At 42.7% G+C, this 20,609-nt stretch overlaps 3 protein-coding genes across 8 annotated transcripts in view; 1 reads left to right on the top strand and 2 right to left on the bottom strand.

Annotated features, from left to right (window-relative positions):
- Positions 1-840, top strand: part of sart3 (spliceosome associated factor 3, U4/U6 recycling protein) — a 31,754-nt gene extending 30,914 nt beyond the window's left edge. The window contains exon 21 of the mRNA XM_055655654.1: positions 265-840. Coding sequence (XP_055511629.1) covers positions 265-454 — 190 coding nt within the window. The 3' untranslated portion in view covers positions 455-840. The remainder of the gene's footprint in view (positions 1-264) is intronic.
- Positions 841-1,346: 506 nt separating this feature from the next.
- ficd (FIC domain protein adenylyltransferase) lies at positions 1,347-3,502 on the bottom strand. Its single transcript, XM_055655653.1, has one exon. The coding sequence runs from the start codon at positions 3,456-3,458 to the stop codon at positions 2,421-2,423; it is 1,038 nt and encodes a 345-aa protein (XP_055511628.1). The 5' UTR covers positions 3,459-3,502; the 3' UTR covers positions 1,347-2,420.
- A 10,775-nt stretch (positions 3,503-14,277) lies between these two features.
- The window catches only part of mtmr3 (myotubularin related protein 3), a 95,759-nt gene continuing 89,427 nt past the window's right edge, over positions 14,278-20,609 (bottom strand). For 4 of the 6 annotated variants that reach the window (XM_055655643.1, XM_055655645.1, XM_055655642.1 and 1 more), the window contains 2 exons: positions 18,235-18,261; positions 14,278-16,400 (listed from right to left, as the gene is read on the bottom strand). In XM_055655643.1, coding sequence (XP_055511618.1) covers positions 16,229-16,400; positions 18,235-18,261 — 199 coding nt within the window. In that variant the 3' untranslated portion in view covers positions 14,278-16,228. Of the gene's footprint in view, positions 16,401-18,233; positions 18,262-20,609 lie in introns of those variants that run through there. The other 2 variants (XM_055655647.1, XR_008725503.1) reach the window with 2 other exon arrangements.

Below are 20,609 nucleotides of genomic sequence, written 5' to 3'. Positions count from 1 at the left end.
AGCGAAATGAGTGTATTGCTAACAAGTCAGAGATAAGGGAGTAATTCAAGTCCAAATGTAGCAGTTACATAGAAAATAGGTGCAGGAGTAGGCCATTCGAATCAGCACCGCCATTCAATAGGATCGCGTCTGATCAACCAAAATCTGTACCCGCTCACACTTGTGAGGTGGACTAAATGGAAAATCTTGATTTGCATTTACAAAAGTTTAGAATTATGGATGGTTACAGATACACCTTTAAATAAGTTTTGTCACTTGTTCCAGGAGGGGCAAAGGCCGAACACAGCTTGCACTCGTGCCTCGCGCTTTACAACGCTTGCCTGCACCAGGAACCAGTACGGAGAATGGTACGTTGAGAGAACAGGATGATAACGCAAAGGGTGATTCCACACGAGCAGCTGACATGAAAAAGATGACAAATGCAGACTTTGCAAAGATGTTGTTAAGGAAATAACTGGTGATAGCATTTGATGTTTAAATACTGAGTCCAGAAAAAAATGTGAAGTCTTTATGGAAATCATTTTACATCCTTGTGTAGGGACAGTAATTCTGATCAGCAGTGAAACTGTAAATAGTCTAATTTTTCTAAGAAAGTTTGATAAGTGTTAAATACATTTGGCCTTTGATTTTTAAAGCGGGTGGCTTGTATGTTTATTTACAATATTGTGCATTTTGTAACTGCTACTTGGTGAGTTAACTTGCATTATTTTTGTCTATAAGCGTTTGGGTATGTAGCAGGATCATCCGGACCAGTTTATGTTAATTTTGACCTCATCTTTTTATAGCATTTGCTGTGTTTTTTTTGTTCCCGATTAAATGTTTTATACAATTGCATTGTAATTGACTAACAGAGAAATTTCACTTCATAGCCTTTTACTTGATAGCAGTGTCCAAGCATTCTGAGTGCCTATCGCATCTCGATTTATTTAAATTCCTTGGAAAACTGTAACAAAAATGCCTTTTAACTCACTTCATCAGGGTTTAGCTGAGCTGGATAAACAGCATGGACATGACAATTTGTGGCTGGCAACAACGTGTGAGGCAAGCACCACACTGGCACTATGTACAAGGTTTAAAATAAAAAGTACAAGTACATGGATACATTTCAAGTTACTTGGATGGGTACATGGATAGGAAAGGTTTAAAGGGATATGGACCTAGCTTAGATGAGGCATCTTGGTTGGCATGGATAAGTTGAGCTATCGGCTCAATTCTGTGCTGTTTGATTCTACCCAGAGCTTGATATTTTTAAACGTTTTGGCTTCTGGTTGGTCGCACACCAGAAAATTAGACTTAATTGGATATGTGCTTTCTCAATGCTACTCATTCACATAATACAGAGGATATAAACAGTATAATTTATTTCTTACATTAAATATTATAAATATACTATTTTATTGGTCTGTTTAAATAGTTCATTTACACAAAGTGCAATTTCCATTCACATAAATATTGCAGTCCCTTCAAAGAACAATCTCTTGAGCTGTGGTCCAAAGTTAGTTCAACACTGATTCCTTTCATTATGATATTCAACTGAGGGCTTTGAGTTAAATTTGATAAGAAAGTGCACACAGTTCCTATTGCAGCTATAGCAACCAGTTGATTTAGGATATTTTACCATTTGGATCGTTGCTCTGCCTCGTTGTCTGAAATCAATCCCAACAACTGCGTGAAATACCAGATTTACGGTTTCCTCTTTGGAAACGTGATAATAGCCTATAATTAACCAAAAATAACAGAATACTTAATAGAATAATGACATTCATGGATTGGTGTAATTTTAGCAGTTTGAGGCCAATTGGAAAATCTGTTTAATCTGGTTTCCTCATGGAAACTTTTATAAAAGATGCTGCTAATATTTGACGTCAACATTATGGCTGATACGCTCTCAAAATACTCAGTTAAATTGACTCGCCGCAGGTGCTGAAAGCTACATTCCTGTTTTTATAAGCAATCTTGAAATTTGGGGACTAGTTATTTTCCTATCTTTCCCCCATCCAAACTGTGGGCCAAACATTCAATTTGGCTGTTATGGCCAAACATTCACTTATGATGTGCATGTAACAGTTAACCCTTTTTTACTGCAAAACTTTTTTACAGTAAAACAAAATCACACTAGTACATAATAAAAAGTTATTTTTTATAGTACCAATCAGAAATGGGAGAGACGAGGAGCTATGGGCCCACTGATCTCGCAACTCTTAAATAGAAAGTAACTAGTCTTCCTACAGCTGAAATTTTAACATGGTGTGAATATTGTTTTACATTATTTCCCGATAAAATTCAATGAAAGCCAAACGCACAACACACCTGCAGTAAAGAGTTGGCAAATCGCTGGAGGAATCAATATTAACCAAAGTTCACACTGATAATCAAATCAATTCAACCCACAGCACATATAGTTTTGTAGCATCATGGCATTAGTTTTTAACTAAAATGGTTTGTGTATAATCTGAATGGTTTGGATTAGCTTCAGGTAAACCTTTATCGACAGAATGATCAGTGGTTGCAATTAGCAGTAAATCAAGGGTCATCTCTGTGCACTTTCCAATAAAGCGGATAAATGGCCGAACATCTCCCTCATTGGCCAAATCTAATACAGTGTAATACTCAGCCCGCTGCTCCTTGCGGATGGTGATAGGTGGATAACCTGCCTGCATTAATATAAGATTCATCAGTAGCCGAGCTGTCCTTCCATTCCCATCTACAAAGGGATGGATATAAACAAATTTATAATGTGCAAGGGCAGCAAATTCTACAGGATGGAGACTCATCGCTTCTTCAGTATTCAACCACTGGACAAGCTCGTGCATCTGCTTCTTTACATCTCTGGGATGGGGAGGTATGTGATGGCCTACGAAGACTTGATTGGTTCGGAATCTCCCAGCTTCTACAGGATCAACGTATCCCAAAACTCTTCTGTGAATCTGCAGAATATCATCAATATTAACAGATCCTTTTCTTGATAGCAGAGACTTATTGAGATATTTCATGGCTGCATCAACTCCAATAACCTCATTCTGTTCCACCAGACTCTTTCCGGGTACAGCATATCTTGTTTCGATGATGTGCCTGATCTCAGAAAGGGTCAGCGTATTCCCCTCAATTGCCACGGTATGATAAATATGATGGTAATAACTTTCCTCCATCACACGGTGCAAAGCTGCATTCCCTTTGGGTATAGCCATCAACTTTTTAACCTTGCGGTCAATAATACTAAACTGCTTTTGGTCAATTTCTTCCACCAGTGGTAACGTTCTGTCGCGGTTCACCAGTGCCTTCTCATTGCACGGGGAAATGGTTAATGCTTTAGTATACAGATGGTCAGCCTGAATAACGTCCTTATCCTCTTCCATGAAGACACCCAATTCATTCAATGCATCTACATATTGTGGGACCATATTCAAGGCATGCATGAATAGTTTGTGCGCCTTTTCTCTCTTCCCCAGACGCTTCATCTCCAGAGCCTGATGCAGAGCAGCTTTTGCCTCCAACTGGACTTCTGAAATTAAAATTAATTTCCAAATTACAGGGGTCTAATCGTGCGATACATTAAACCAGACATTTTTAAACCAGCTCGAGACAAGTTACAATATGGCCATTACATATATCGTCTCTCTATAACACCACATCACTATGATGCATGAGGTAAAACCCCACAGACAAACATTTGTTTTCCAGTAATCTAGTTTGCATACACTGGAAATAATTTTCTATAACCAGCTGATAAAGCTAAAATTGGAAACTGCGCCTGATCGCTTAAAGGGCTTTCATTGCGTGTTGTTTTGCACAACTAGGCAATAAACATAATCAGAACTGACAAATCACATCTGCTTGAGAAGGTTAAATGATTTAATTTTTGTTCTGAAAGTTATTAGGGCCAATCCAGAGCACAGGGTGGAGCCGTGAAAGGAGCTGGGCCAAGGACGGAGACTCGGGGTCGAGGACGAGACTGGACCATGTCACCGAGAACAATGGGGGACACAGCGTAGGGAGCTGCTGGGATCAAGGGGGGGGGGGGCCTGTGTGGGCCGCTGAGATCAAAGGGGGGCCCCGAAGACGGATGAGTGCTTTTTTGTTACTTTCGTTGGCGTCTTTGTGGAGATTCTCTTGTATACTATGCAAAAACAAAGTGTTTCACTGCACCTAGCTAGATACAAGTGGCAATAAAGTATCATCATCATCTCTGCCAAGGCAAACTAACAGCAAAAAAGAACAATAGACACAAAAAGCTGGAGTAACTCAGCGGGGCAGGCGGCATCTCTGGAGAGAAGGAATGGGTGACGTTTCAGGTCGAGACCCATCTTCAGACTGGTTAGGGATAAGGGAAATACCGTCTATATCTCTCTCGTTTCCCTGTCCCAAATGTCCCTTCCAGTCTACTAAGGCTCTCGACCCGATCTAACTTTAAAAGTCTGGCACCCATTCACTTCTCTCCAGAGATGTGGTGTTCCCACTGCTCGGTGGTTACTCAGAAGGCAGATCACATTTTGGACTCTGAACGCAATCTCAAAACCAGTAACAATGCGAGTTCATTCTTACAGTCATTGAATGGGTTAATAATGTATTAATGACAACGACCTTCATCATCAAACCGCTGGTATCTTTAAGCTGTCTACGTCCGGAGTTCCATGCCCAAAACCCCAATCCTCAACCCTTAAAACCTACATTTTTGAACAAGCTGCTGGCCATGTCCCGGTCCCTTAAACACAGAACGTACAGCAATTGGTCCGTCTGCCCACAATGACGCCAAGGTAAACTCATTTTGCCTGCATTCATCCTGAAATCCTTCTTCCCTATATATCCCTGTCTAAAAGCCTCCAAAACACCACTGTAGTATCTGCCCCCAGTAGAGATGACCCCCCCCCCCCCCCCCAACTGCTCGGCAATGCGCCCAGTCTGAGAGTGATCACATCTGAGAGTGTAACGTCTGAACAGGATCTCAAACAATCGCCCATATCGAGTTCCAGCGTTGTCTACCGTGTACAAGTCATACCCTGTCGTCAGCCATAATGTATTAGAGACGACAACGACCTTCATCATGTCCCGCTGGTATCTTCCAGCTGTTGTGGACGTGGAGCGTTTCACAGACCCCACAGGGAGGGGGGAGGGGGGGTACGCGGCTGCTGTAAGCCGGGCACAAGGCAGCTGTTGCCCCGAGGGCGGGGAGCGGCCTCAGCCGATGCTGGGGTCTGGGGAAGACACAGCCGCTTGGCCAGCGTTGGTCCTTCTCCCCACAATGACGCCAAGGTAATCCCCATTTTGCCGGCACGTTGTCATCCTGAAGGCCTTTTCCCTCGCCGGCCTGTCTAAACTCCACGCAAAACACCACTGCCAGTATCAGGCCCGGGGGGCTCCCCCCCCCCGGCATCGCAGCAGCCACAGGGTCCCTGAGATGCAACAGTCTGAGAGGGTAACCAGGGTCTGTAGAAGGATCGTGGACCAGAAATATCGCGCCGGCCCATCTTTGGCGCCCAGTTGTAGGATCTGTAACAAACATACCCTGTCGTCCGCGTCCCTGCCGCCGCCAGAGATCATAGAGCGGTGATGGCGGCGCTACCTGGCCGGGCCCGGCACTGCGCCCCCCACTGCGGTGATGCCTCCTGTGGCCGGGCCCGGTACTGCGCCCCCCACTACGCGGCTGCTGTAAGCCGGGCACAAGGCAGCTGTTGCCCCGAGGGCGGGGAGCGGCCTCAGCCGATGCTGGGCCTGGGGAAGAGGTCGCCGCTTGGCCCACGTTCCCCCCCCCTTCACTCACGGTGATGGCGGCGCCCCCTGTGGCATCCCGGTACTGCGCCCCCCACCCGGCGACGTGATGGCGGCGCCCCCTGTGGCCGGGCCCGGCACTGCGCCCCCCACTGGGTGATGGCGGCGCCGCTGTGGCCGGGCCCGGTACAGCGCCCCTCACTGCGGTGATGGTGGGCGGCGCCCCAGCGGCCGGGCCCCAAGAGGCCCCCCATCGCTGCAGCCATGGGGTGCCCTTGAGATGCGGGGGACTGCGCCCAGGACTTCGGTGATGGTGGCCGGCGCCCCCTGAGCGGGCCCGGCACTGCGCCCCCCCCGGTGATGGCCGCCCCCTGCGGCCGGCCCGGCTTTGCGCCCCCCCTTCGGTGATGATCTTTGCGGCCCCCTGCGGCCGCGGGCCAGGTCCCCGCCGCCCCCACTGCATAGTGATGGTGATGGCGGCGCCCCCTGCGGCCGGGCCCGGCACTGCGCCCCCCACTGCGGTGATGGCGGCGCCTCCTGTGGCCGGGCCCGGTACTGCGCCCCCCACTGCGGTGATGGTGATGGTGGCGCCCCCTGCGGCCGGGCCCGGTACTGCGCCCCCCACTTCGGTGATGGTGGCGCCCCCTGCGGCCGGGCCCGGCACTGCGCCCCCCACTGCGATGATGGTGATGGTGGCGCCCCCTGCGGCCGGGCCCGGTACTGCGCCCCCCACTTCGGTGATGGCGGCGCCCCCTGCGGCCGGGCCCGGTACTGCGCCCTGTGTTTCTGATCGGTCACCACATCTCGCAATCAACTACACGCCACCAATAATACAATAGTACGTGTCCACAGCCCAGGCACTCACCGCTGGCACGGAACACCTCCCTCAGTCTGAAGATGGGTCTCGACCCGAAACGTCATCCATTCCTTCTCTCCTGTCCCGCTGAGTTACTCCAGCATTTTGTATCCACCTACCTGATCTCCCGGATGGCAAACACTTCTCTCCCCTCTTACACTGACCTTTCCGTCCTGGACCTCCTCCTCCTCGGAGTGGAGCCACACGCACACTGGAGGGACAGTATCTCATATTCATCTTGGGTAACCCAGTGATATGAATATTGATTTCTCTAACCAAGTAAACCCTAGCTTCCCTCCCTCCCTCTCCACCCCTCCACCCTAGACGCCGTTCTAGTTTCACTGTCGTCCTGTTGTTGGTAATCAGTCGTTATCACCTTCTCCTCAGCCAACACTGAACCATTCTACAATTTCATTGATCAGTTGTTTTCACACATTACAATCTCTTTCTACCCTTCTATATCTATAATCTCTCTCTCTACCCGAATCCTTTTCCCTTTCTTGTCCCCACCCACCCCCGCCCCCGATCAGTCTGAAGAAGGGTTTCGGCCCGAAACGTTGCCTATTTCCTTCGCTCCATAGATGCTGCTGCACCCGCTGAGTTTCTCCAGCTTTTTTGTGTACCTTCTGAAGAAGGGTCTCGACCCGAAACGTCACTCATTCCTTCTCCAGAGATGCTGCCTGACCCGCTGAGTTACTCCAACATTTTGTGTCTACCTTCAGTATAAACCAGCATCTGCAGTTTCTTCCTACACACTCTTTCTAAATTGCATAAATAATCCTGGAACACACCCACTGGAGGGGGGCAACACTATAACAGTGGGGTAGGGGCCGCCCCATTGATAGTGGTGCAGCCCCCCCCCCCCCCTCCCCTAACCCACAATGAGTGTGGCCGACCCTACATTATATATATGTACATATAATAATGTACACATATACTTCAAATTCCTCGGAGTCAATATCACTAACAATGGATTACCCATATTGAAGCAACAAAGAAAGCACACCAGCGCCTCGACGCCCTTAGAAGGCTTGGTTTGGCATGTCTCACCGACCTCTACAAATGCACCATAGAAACCATTTTATCGGGATGCATCACAGGTTGGTTTGAGAATGGCTCCATCCAAGATCGTAAGAAATTGCAGTAAATTGTGGATGCAGCCGAAATCATCACACAAACCAACCTCCCTTCTATTGACTCCATTTATATCTCATGCTGCCTTGACAAGGTCAGCAGCATAATCAAGGACGTGTCGCACCCTGGACACTCCCTCTTTTCTCCCATCAGGTAAAAGATGTAGAAGTGTGAAGACGCACACCTCCAGATTCAGGGACAGTTTCTTCCCAGCTGTTATTAGGCAACTGATTCATCCTACCACAACTAGAGAGCAGCACTGAACTACTATCTACCTCATTAGTGACCCTCGGACAATCCTTGACTGGACTTTGCTGGCTTTACCTTACAGTACACATTATTCCCTTATCAAGAATCTATACACTATAAATGGCTCCTTTGTAATCATGTTTTGTCTTTCTGCTGACTGGTTAGCACGCAACAAAAGCTTTTCACTGTATCTTAGTACATGCGACAATAAACCAACTGAACTATGCATACACTTATTTATATTTATACACACATGCATAACACACACGTGCACACACAAACAAACTTAACCCAGCAGTCCATCTACCCATGGTAATATACCACTTCCATGTTTATAGAGACCCTAAGCCCGTCTTAAAAATATTTTAAAATCCTGTTTCACAAAAGCCTTTCAGAAGCAGTTGCAAAGATTTACAATAATTTAAGAGACAATAAACAAATTATATGTCAACTGTATTAAATAGGTGACAAATAAAGTGATCTTTAGTCCTAGTTTCTGCCACTAGAGGAAACATTCTCTCCACACCAACCAGGTCAAGAATCCTCAGGATCTTATAAACTTCAATCGTCCCTTCTCTCCTAAACTCCACTAGATGCAAACCAAACATGTCAACCTTTCCTCACAAAGAAATCCACCCATTTTATTGATTCTTCTACCAATAAATACCCCATGATGTTTTAGCTCGAAACCACTTTGGCAGAACTGGGAAAAGGGAGAGAAGATGTTAGTCTTGTTATATCTGCAGAGAACAGCGGTAGTGGGTGGGGGTGGGCACAGAGGGCTGGATAGGACAAGGAATACCTGCGATAGGGCGAGGTCACAATTGCTGAGGTGATGAATCACAGTGATTATCTGGTGAATTACATAAGGGGGTGTTTGGTCCCTTCATCACCTCCTGGACAGCTCTTCCATTCGGTCAGCCTCTCCTCTTGTTTCAGCTACCGCAGGAGATGCCTCATTTATCTCTTTACCTCTTACCGCAATTGTTGTTCGTAATCAGATCTCTTCCTCTGCATTGGAGAAACCAAGCAGAGGCTGGGCGACTGCTTTGTACAGCACCTGCATTCAGGCTACAACAGTAACACTAACACTAGTCCTGGTGCCTGCCAGAACATTTTCCTCTCACGCTGACTTGTTTGTACTCTGTTGCACTATTATAATAGTGTACAACGTAAACCTGAGGTACAGCAATTAATCTTTAAATTCCACTGCTTTGGGCAACTCACTTCTTTTATCTGTATCCAAACTGGCTTTTTTGTTGTAATTCAAGCATCTGTGACTGACTCAGTTTTTGTCTCCATATCAGTACACACTAGCCTGCTAAGCACACCCTGCAGCATACATCACATCTTTGTATTCTCATTCTCTCAATTGCTCTCATCTCATTCTCTCAACTGCCCTCATTATCCCATTGATCAAATGACCGCTATAAACTTTACCTCATGGATACACCCTATCAGTTTATTATACTATTCTATCCATTCCTCATATTCATTCTCTGCCGTTTAGACTAATTCATTTTCTTGCTTTCCCAGTTCTGATGAAATATTAACTATTGAGACACAAGCAATCGCAGATGGTGTAATCTTTAGCAAAAGTGCAGGAGGAACTCAGCGGGTTAGACAACACCCGAGGCGGGAATGGACAGATGATGTTTCAGGTCATGACCTTTCTTCATGATGGAATAGAGGGAGTAAGGTGGGGGGTGGACAAAGCTTGGCAAGTGAAAAGGGGATAGAAGTGGGGAGGGAGTGGAATGGCAGATGGATAGAATAAATGACAATGGCTAATGGTGAAGAGGGTGTTTGATAAGAGGAATTAAACATAAAACTGGAGGGAGGGATATAGTGTGGGGGGGGGGGGGGGCGCAAATGAAGGGAAGGGGAAAGATGGGGATTTGGGATGAATGTATGAAAGTGGGGAAAGGAGTAGGGTGACTGTGAAAATGAGTTTGAGAGATGGTGGGAGAAGTGGGTCCTTTAGTAGCTATAATATGGGGTGATTAACTATTTGTATTCTACTGATGCTGCCCGACCAGTATCTCCTACTTTTATTTCAGATTTTCAATAACAATTTCCCTTGATTGCTCCATTTGAGCCCTTTGTAAATTACAGAAGAACACCCTGAATCCTCTGCAACTCAAGGCTGTACAATCACTCACATAGAATCATAGAAAATAAGTGCAGGAGTAGGCCATTCAGCCATCAAGCCAGCACCACCATTTAATATGATCATGGCAGATCATCCAAAATCAGTACCCCGTGCCTGCTTTTCCCCATATCCCTTGATTCCGTTAGCCCCAAGAGCTATATCTGACTCTCTCTTGAATACATCCAGGGAATTGGTCTCCACTGCCTTCTGTGGCAGAGAATTCCGCAGATTCACAACTGTCTGGCTGAAAAAGTTTTCCCTTATTTCAGTCCCAAATGGCCTTCCCCTTATTTTTAAACTGTGACGCCTGGTTCTGGACTCCCCCAACATCAGGAACAATTGTCCTGCATCTAATCTGTCCACTCCTCTAAGAATTGTATATGTTTCTATAAGATTGCCTCTCATCCATCTAAATTCCAGTGAATACAAGCCCAGTCAACTCATTCTTTCATTTGTCAGTCCCACTATCCCGAGCTAAATCTAAAACTGCTCTATAACACTCTGATGCTACTAAAGCGCTCTAAAACACCAAAACTACTCTAAAACTAAAACATTCGAAAACTACTCTGAAACATTCGAAACTACATAAAACTGGACCAAAGTCAAGCAAATTAAACTAAACTGTGCCAATTTAATTTAAACTAAACTAGTGTAGGTAGGATAAGAGGGTGGGGGTGGGGGGGGGGGTAGGGGGAGGGGGGGGGGAGGGGGGAGAGTGGGAAGGAGAGAAGGAGAGAGAGGGAAAGAGAGAGAGTGAGGGAGAAGGGAAAGAAAGGTAAGATAGTTACAGGGGGTAGATAGAGAGGGAGAAATTGAGAGAGAACGGGGAGAGAGAATGATTGAGAGAGGAGAGAGAGCGGGGGAGGGAGAGACATTAAGAGAGAGAGTGTTTGAGAGGAGATGGGAGAGAGAGGAAAGAGTGGGGGGGTACGGGAGGGAGAGGTGGTGAGAAGGGGGTAGAGGAGGGGGGAGAGGGAGGGAGGGAGTGGGAGGGGAGGGGGGTAAAATAAACCAACCTTAACCCTAACACTAACTAAAATACACTAAACAAGATAACTAAACTACACTAAACTGAACTAAAGTAAACTACTCTAAAACTAATCTAAAACAATCTGAAGCTACTCTAAAGCACCCCTAACACTAAAACTCTAAAACACTAAAACTACATTCTAAAACTACTCTGAAATACTCTAAACTACAAAAGAACACCTGTCAAGCAAATTAAAATAAACTATGTCAATGTAAAATAAACTAAACTAAAATAGTGTAGGGGAAGGAGTGTAGTTAGGGGAGGGGAGGGAGGAAGGGAGGGAAGGAGGGAGGACGGGTGAGGGAGAAGAGAGAGGGAAGGAGAGAGAGGGTAAGAGAGAGAATGAGGAAGAAGGGAAAGATAGGTAAGAGAGTTACAGGGGTAGAGAGAGAGGGGGAGTGTGAGAAAGCAAAGGAGATTGAGAGGGAGAACAGAGATTGGTTGAGAGGAGAGGGAGGAAGGGTGAGACATTAAACATAGACATAGAAAATATGTGCAGGAGTAGGCCATTCGGCCCTTCGAGCCCGCACCGCCATTCAATATGATCATGGCTGATCATCCAACTCAGTATCCTGTACCTGCCTTCTCTCCATACCCACTGATCCCTTTAGCCACCAGGGCCACATCTAACTCCCTCTTAAATATAGCCAATGAACTGGCCTCAACTACCTTCTGTGGCAGAGAATTCCAGAGATTCACCACTCTCTGTGTGAAAAATGTTTTCCTCATTTCGGTCCTAAAAAGATTTCCCCCTTATCCTTAAACTGTGACCCCTTGTTCTGGACTTCCCCAACATCGGGAACAATCTTCCTGTATCTAGCCTGTCCAACCCCTTAAGGATTTTGTAAGTTTCTATAAGATCCCCCCCCTCAATCTTCTAAATTCTAGCGAGTACAAACCGAGTCTATCCAGTCTTTCTTCATATGAAAGTCCTGACATCCCAGGACTTAAGAGAGAGGGGGGAAGAGAGAGAGTCATGTGTGGACTTCAGGAGTCATGTGTGGATTTGTCAATGACCACTGTACGCAGAAGACTTCATGAACAGAAATACAGAGGCTACACTGCAAGATGCAAACCACTGGTTTGTTGCAAAAATAGGATGGCCAGGTTACAGTTTGCCCAAAAGGACTTAACAAAAGCAACCACAGTTGTGGAAAAAGGTCTTGTGGACAGATAAGACAAAGATTAACATATCAGAGTGATGGCAAGAGCAAAGTATGGTGGAGAGAAGGAACTGCCCAAGATCCAAAGCATACCACCTCATCTGTGAAACACGGTGGTGGGGGTGTTATGGCCTGGCCATGTATGGCTGCTGAAGGTACTGGCTCACTTATCTTCATTGATGATATAACTGCTGATGGTAGTAGCATAATGAATTCTGAAGTGTATAGACACATTCTATCTGCTCAAGTTCAAACAAATGCCTCAAAACACATTGGCCGGCGGTTCATTCTACAGCAAGACAATGATCCCAAACATTCTGCTAAAGCAACAAAGGAGTTTTTCAAAGCTACAAAATGGTCAATTCTTGTGTGGCCAAGTCAATCAACTGACTTGGACTTGGACTAGCTCCCAAACCAAGCACAAAAAAATAAAATAAAAAAAGATGGCAGCGCTGCTGGGGCAGCGGCAGTGGCGACCCGGCCTCGGTGCTGGGGCAGTGTTCTGGCGGCAGCGGCCACCCGACCCAACCGCGGGCCGTGTCAGGAGCTCGCAGGTCACAGGTTGCGGACCTGTTCTCCGGAGCTCCCGCAACACCAGCTGCGTCTGCTGGACTGGAAGGCCGCAACTTCGACCACCCCGGGCCGCGGAGTTGAACCGGCCCGTTCGCGGAGCTCGGATTTAGCCGCGGGACTGACATTACTTACCATCGCCCGGCGGGGTCACAACATCTGAAGCCTGGATCGCCTCGGCGCAGAGGGAGAATAAGAAGGGATGAGACAAAGACTTAAGACTTTTGCCTTCCATCACAGTGAGGAGGTGCCTGGTGAACTCACTGTGGTGGATGTTAATTTGTGTTTATTGTGTGTTTTTGTCATTTTGTACTATATGTAGGACTGCAAGGCAACAAAATTTTGTTCAGACCGCAAGGTCTGAATGACAATAAAGGCTACTTTGACTTTGAAGTTAAAGATAGTTGCAACACAGGCCTGGCAGAGCATCACCAGAGAAGGCACCCAGCAATTGATGATGTTGATGAATTGCAGACTTCAAGTAATAATTTCATGCAAAGGATATGCAACAAAATACCAAACATGACTACTTTCATTTACATGACATTGCTGTGTCCCAAACATTAAGGTGCCCTGAAATGGGGGGAGTGGGGGGGGGTATGTATAAACGCTGCTGTAATTGCTGCATGGTGAAACCAAAACGTATAAAAATGGCCTTTATTAAAATCGGACAATGTGCACTTTAACCACATGTGATTTTTTTTTCTATTACAAATCTTAAATTTTGGAGTACAGAAGCAAATAATAAATGATGGGTCCAAAACATTATGGTGGGCACTGTAATTCAGTCCTAGTGAAATCTAACCAGTTAAACTGCAGCTTACCTGCATGACACATTCGTAGAAGTACGTAAAGAATTCCAGCAGTGGGTCCATCATTCCACTCCGTTTTTGTGGCCATCGAGTGTTCTGAAATACCAGCCATCTGCCTTGTCACATATCACATCACTGAATCTGCCATAGACTACCGTCGTCTCATTTAAAAATGTCCGATGATAGCTAAATCACATTGATGTCAACTTGATTGTCATGATAGCTTAACCTGTTTGCCACAAGTTTTGATTCAAATTAACATGGTTCCCAGTCCTTAATGTCCTGGATTAGTAATATTTTAAATAGTTTCTGTGCCTCCCCCTTACCAACAAAAAGGTTAAAGCATAAAAAATGAGTGACTGCATATCGTCTAATTAAATTAACTACTTGAAGACTAACTAGTGGAAAAAATCAACAAAAAAATAATTTGCCTGCCAAATGCATGACAGATTTGGAACTACTAAATGTCTCCATTTATATCCAAATAATTTATCAATTTAGCAGCCAGTACATCATTGCAGAACCATTGTTAACATGAAAACTAAGTTACGGCCTGTTATAAACGTGCAATAAACAGCCCGATAAATTTAAGATAAAACACAATATATGAAAATGACAAATTTATTTAGATTTAAATAAATCATTCTGAGGCTACAGAAGAGTATATGCCATGAAAGCTTACAAACAGGTAAGCACTACATTTTCCACACTCAGCTTTGTGGCATCAATTCTTAAAGCAATTAAAGTCTGGCTTTAAGTGCTACTTTACAAATTCCACTTGAGTGTACAATCAGAAGAGTCTACCATTACCACTAAAGGATAACAGTCACTTAAACAAAGGAGATGAGGGGGAGAAAAAAAAATCAGACTGTTCAAAATATGGTTAGCAGCATTTTAACTTTAGTTCCAAACCCCAAATGGATGTTACTGTCTGTACTCAACACATTCGACATGTGAAATCAAGCACCAGGATGAGGTGGATTTTGAAGTTCAAGTTCAACATGAAAAAATTATAGGCTGTAAGATGGAACTATATTAATAAACCAACTGATAAAGTGCAGTTTCTTATATCAGCTTTTTACTAAACCAGCTTCTGACATGAACTGTGTGGTTAGTTATATTACTAAGAAAATTCTAATGTGATGTGGGGCAGGCTTATGGAATTTTTTTTAGTAATTTTTAAAATTTAAATACACAAAGTAATTCCAGAATAAATCAAAAACTCAGCACCAGTAAATCACCTTGGTGCAATTCGCATTTAGTGTCGAAACTGTTCTTTCCTGTTTGTTACAAACATCAGTCGCTATTACGTCCCTAAAATGGACTTATCATGCACATCTCGTAATAGTAGGGAAATGATGCCTAGTACTTTGCAATCTGAATTGTGCTGCAGTGATTGGTGGTTTTTGACTGAAAAGTTCAAGCTTAAGGAGGGGAAAGAGTTGCATTAAATGATTACCTTACAGCACATTATCAATGATACAATGAAGTTAAACTTCAATGTCAAGTGGGGGAAAAAAAGCACTTGGTGTGTTTACCTGTATATCCAACTGGCCCAATTTTATTTTATATTAAATACTGCTCATCTATTAATAATAAAATAACAAAATTGTTAAAAGCTAGCATAAGCTTCATACAAATGCTAAACTTTTAATTTTTTTACATCTTTGAAAAACGCCTACAACACTTACTTGATGCTCTTTTAAAACAAACTTGGAAAAAACATCTCTGTTCATGGTGGGGAAAGGAGCACTTTTAGTCTTTTAGGAAAGAGTGCTATGTAGCTAGCAACAGCATTTTGTCCTCTTTATTTACAGAGTAAAATAAAAAGTGCTTACATGAAGAAAATGAAATGACAAGTGAATGTCAAATATGCTTTTAAAACACAATCCCAGAAACCCGTATCATAAACAATGGCACCTATCCACAACTTCTCATTTTTTGACCTCCTCTAACCTTCATTTGCGTTTCAGAATCACAGCAGAAAAGGTTAATTCACCAAGCTCAAAAGAAATCCTGTTTCAAATAGAAAACAAAAACATTTGAGCTTACAATACATTGTGTAAACAAAGCTTAAAACATTTCATTCCTTCAGTGCCCATCAGCTCACTGTCAATTCATTCTGCTGCAACTAAGGGCATTTATAATACTTTTGTACATGCCAAAAACTCAATTTATTTAGTAAATAAAAAGGAACATAATTAACACTGATCTATATTAAGATTTTACATATTCAATTACACATGTAGAAGGAGTAGTGCGATAATGCAATCTTCCAACAAAATGTGTTTACCACTTCTGCAGGTCTAAGGCCTTTGGTTAATACAGTAATATACTGCACTGCCCATTCTATTCCAGTCACCACAAGTCACCGTAAATAAATTTCCAAGCTGCGTTTAAGTTACCCTAAGTATGCCTGCATCCACCACATCCTGTTAGAATCTCCAAGCTATTATGTGCATTTAGTCCTATCTCAAGTGCACAGTAACACAAAGAGTTTGGCTTCTTGTACACCATCTCAAAATAAGCGTGTTTCCGGGAAAAAAGACAATGTCCTTAGTTTGAAGAAGCTGCAATGGGTTTGTCCAGTTCCATTTCTAGCGTGGACCCATTGGGCTGCAGACTGCTGTAGCAGGATTTACAGACGCGGCTAGGCTCAAAAAGATGCTGACTCGGCACTGGGATCTTCTGATTGCAACAACTCGAGCAAAATACATTCCCACAATTCCTTTTGAAGGAACAAACAGGCAGATTGTTAATTAAAATGCTATTTTGTCTATCTATAGTTAACATTACAAAAGTAATGGGTTATTTTGCAGATAAATATTGGTAAATTCAGCTCCTAAGAATAAAAGGGAAAGACATTCGTCCTTGGTTGCTTGCACAATGTATATATTGTAGCGGCAGCACATTGTTCTCCATGTTTGATATTCAGTTCATTGAAGTCAACATACAACCACCACTACATTATGTGCAAAAAATCAATGATGAATTTCTGTCCACATGTTTAACTTTTCAACAATAATTAGTGACTTTCCACACACAAAACATATGGTTAATAAAACTGGTATAAAAAAAAAATTGAACACAACAGCAAACTGTTTCCTGAGCAAAATGGTGTTCCTCTCTTTCAAAGGGCCAAGAAAGGACCATTTACATCTATGATGAGTCTAAACATTCTTGTTCATTTTCGTTGCAAAGCTGTTATATCAGCAGGAAGAAAAAAACATGTTTTAAGTAATTAGGAATTAAATGAATCCAATGCAGAAGTTGCGTTATTTCGACGTTATTTCTACATTATTTGCGTTATTTCTAGCTTCCCCCATTTTTATGAGTAATTCAAAAGTCCGAGGAATACGCACTCACTTATTTGGATGTATGATCTGAAGTAAAAACTCACTGGCAACTAATGTTTAAATAAGGGCAAAAACCTCAGGCAACTAAGGGCAAATTTCATCAGTTTTGATTTTTTATATTGAAAAATTGTCAATTGTCATTTTATATGTGTAATCAAGTCCCAATATCAGATGACCCTAGGTGAAATTATACAATGGAATTGATAATTCAGATCCACAGTAGTGTGAATACATTTCTAAAAACTGATATTTTCAATAGTTAAGCCAATTAGTTTACTTCTTGGAAACTCAAGAAACAGTTGGGTTAAATATGATAACATTCTTAACCATTCATTTTTAATGATGTTTTGGGTATAAATCTTGCACATGATTTACATTGGATCATCTACCTACACACCCTTTTTATGTGCGAGGCCACATAAGAAAAAGGGGCCCATGTTTTGGAGGTGGAGCAGTTAGCGGATCAGGTGATAAATAATCCTTGTCACAACGCAAATGTTTTATGGTAAATACAATTTCTCTGCAATATTCTCAAATTCAACCAGAAAAAAAAACTATTTAGAAGACTAATATGCAGCATCCATCAGCATTTTTTTTAATACGCAGAAGGCAGAAAATGTTTAAGAACAGATGAAAGAATAAGCAAGATAAATATATATATATTTATGCTGGTAAGACAAGCCAACTTGGCATTTTTTAACTACTTCTCAATATAGGGGGAATATGTGCAAAAGTGCAAAAAAGGGATTCAGATTTTGCATAGATAAACCTAGTTTTAATGACTGTGGCACAAGTAAGTCTCTTAGCAGGACCTTGGTCATCAGGCTGATTAAAAGCACAACATGAAGAAATGCTAAAATATTATACATGTTCCAAAATTAAAAACAGAAAAATATTGACAAGGTTTCAGTTAACATGATTACATATGTGCGAATGGCATAAGTAATAAATTCAGGTGTCAATTGGTTTTCTGTTCAGCAAATTATTATTTTTTCAGCTGTGGTGATGGCATGCAAGTTGCTCGGTTAGCTCACAAAATATTTTGTATTTTCCTGTTGGGAATTCTAGTTTCAATTTAATTAACGTAAATCAACAATTGCCATTTGATTGGGATGCTATTAATAAGGCACAAGTAAATGTTTTTAAGTAAACATCACCAGAAATGAAGGCAAACAAGAGACAGAGAAGACTGTTGAAAATGCTCACCATGTGTCATCAACAGGCTCCCTGTCCCTGTAAGATGGAAAAGAGAGCTCAGAGGGAAACTAGCTAAAGAAAATGTGCAAATCAGCAGGGCAACAGCAGGGGGATACAAACAAATGGAAAACATATGTAGCAACTTTACAATGAAAGATGTATATTTGAAATAATTCAATATGTTAACAAAGTTAATATTATAAGATGAAAGCAGCTTTATTTGGGGGTAAAATCACAAACTTAAGCAAAATTTGAGGGGAAAAATATCAGAATGGTTTATATGTACGTAGCTCTAACAGTAGTCAGTGAGCCATGTGAGCAAGCTTTTTGCAATTTTTGTTAATGAAGAAAGCATTATGCTGTACTCTGCAGTGGACAGTCACAAGTCATCTGACCAGTAGTGGGAGAGTCTTGTTTGAAAATTGTGAAGGAGTTTAAAGGCAATGATCAGAAAAGTGGGAAGGGTTTATGCGAAGTTCCTGGAAGCAGATGTTAAGCAGCTCTATATATTAAAAAGAAAATCACATATCAAAGATAATGGCACAAAAGGTTTACAGGGATCTGAATGATGGGGAAGGTCAGAGGTTGAGAATGGTGAAGACGTGGAAGGATTTGTACAAGGTGTTTGGTGTGGGTGAAGGGTGGGGGACACGACCGAGAAGGTAAATTAAGGTAGATAAGGTAATTAAGGTAACTATCCAAATTATGGTGATTGCGATTTCAAATTTTGGCAAGTTGCACCAACAGACTTTTGGATTACTTTTATGGAAGAAAGGAAAGGTATCATTGAAATTCTGTACAAGCAACAGAAGAATTGGAGGCTAGTCATGGTGGCAGTGGAGGGAAATAGTGATAATGTTGCGGAAATGGGATTTAAAACTTACATATAAATTGGGAACAGGACATTGCCACACGGCCTCTTGAATCTGCTCCATCATTCTGTGAGATCGTGGCTGATTTGACTAATCTCAACTATGCATTCCCACCTACACTAGTAACCTTCACCTCCTTGCTTTTCAAATATCTCTTTCTCCATGTCTTAAAAGTATTGAAAGGCTCCGCTGCGCTTTTAAATATATTTAAAAATACTCAGGCTCCACAGCGCAAGAAAATGTCTCATCACTGTCTTACTTCCTTATTTTGGACCAGTGATACTGTTTCAGCTGATCCCACATCTTCTAAACTCCACCTGACACAGGTGAAGCCTATCCAATATTTTTTGAGAAGCCAATGCAGCCATTCCAGGTCATCAGTCCAGTAAATCCTCTCTGATATGTTTCCCATGTACTTACATTCTTCTTTAACCAGCAGAAAATTATGTTCATGGGATGGCTAGAGCAGATCACAAAGAAGCTCCCATTTGATGCTTTAAAATACACGCTCTCTCCATTTCTCTACCCTCCTATGACAGGGCAGATGATCAAAAGACAGTCAAAATAGTGTGGGAAAATTCTCTGCACTAATAGTAGTTACTGCTTAAACTGGTTACTGCATTTCTGACTTTATCACGTTGATTACACTGCAAAAGTACTTTAAGGACTGAAGTTTTTCTGGATTTTGTTATGTCTCAATATCAAAGCATGGAATAACATATTATGTGACGACCTCATGACATTTTACCAATATAAAGACTGGTGGCACCTTCACCCACCCTATTATATGGCTATGCAAACGCAAAATCCTCCATCCGAGAAAGAACTAGCCATCCACTTGGTGGTATAACAGGGCCATTGATGGGGTATTCACATTACCTGTCAGACATTGAACTATTCAATTTGCATTTTTCACTTGTTGAGTGGCAGAAAAATATAAAATAACAGGGTAATTTAAAGAAAAATCTTGACAAGAACAAGTGAATGCCTCAATGCGATTAGCCAAATTGCATTGCCGTTGGCACACACATCGCTGTTTCACACTGTGTCTTGTTTCAGTGATGAAAGAGCATTGAATTACAGCAACCTTGTCTTCTGAGGATAGATTAGACAGGCTAGACTTGTATCCACTGGGGTTTAGAAGATGTGGTGGGAATGTTTCCTCTTGTGGGAGTATCTAAAAGACCTACTGTTCAGAGGTTAGGTAGTGATGAGGCATTTCAAAGAAATGTTTTCATTATTCAGCAGATTAGGTCAATAGGCTATGTTATCACATAATGTACCAATGTCTTAACTGAAAGCAAAATATATAATTAATATGGATCAACCAGTGAAAGAATGTGTACACATTTGGGTGTGCATTTGTTCACTGTAATGTTACAATTAATCACAATAATTTATGAAGCTGCATTAGTACAATTACATAATCTGCAACGATCCTTACGCAGATGTTGCTCGACCCGTTGAGTTCTTCCAGCATTTTGTTTTTCTACGTCATAGTATGTGTGCATA

The sequence above is a fragment of the Leucoraja erinacea genome, chromosome 25 (genome assembly GCF_028641065.1).
Source record: "Leucoraja erinacea ecotype New England chromosome 25, Leri_hhj_1, whole genome shotgun sequence".
In the NCBI taxonomy this organism is placed as follows: Eukaryota; Metazoa; Chordata; class Chondrichthyes; order Rajiformes; family Rajidae; genus Leucoraja; species Leucoraja erinaceus.
The sequence above is the reverse complement of the archived record's forward strand: the minus strand, read 5'-3'. Positions and strand labels throughout refer to the sequence as shown.

Coding starts and splice junctions, on each gene's coding strand:
- ficd (XM_055655653.1), bottom strand. CDS start 3,458: ATGAAGCGTCTGGGGAAGAGAGAAAAGGCGCACAAACTATTCATGCAT.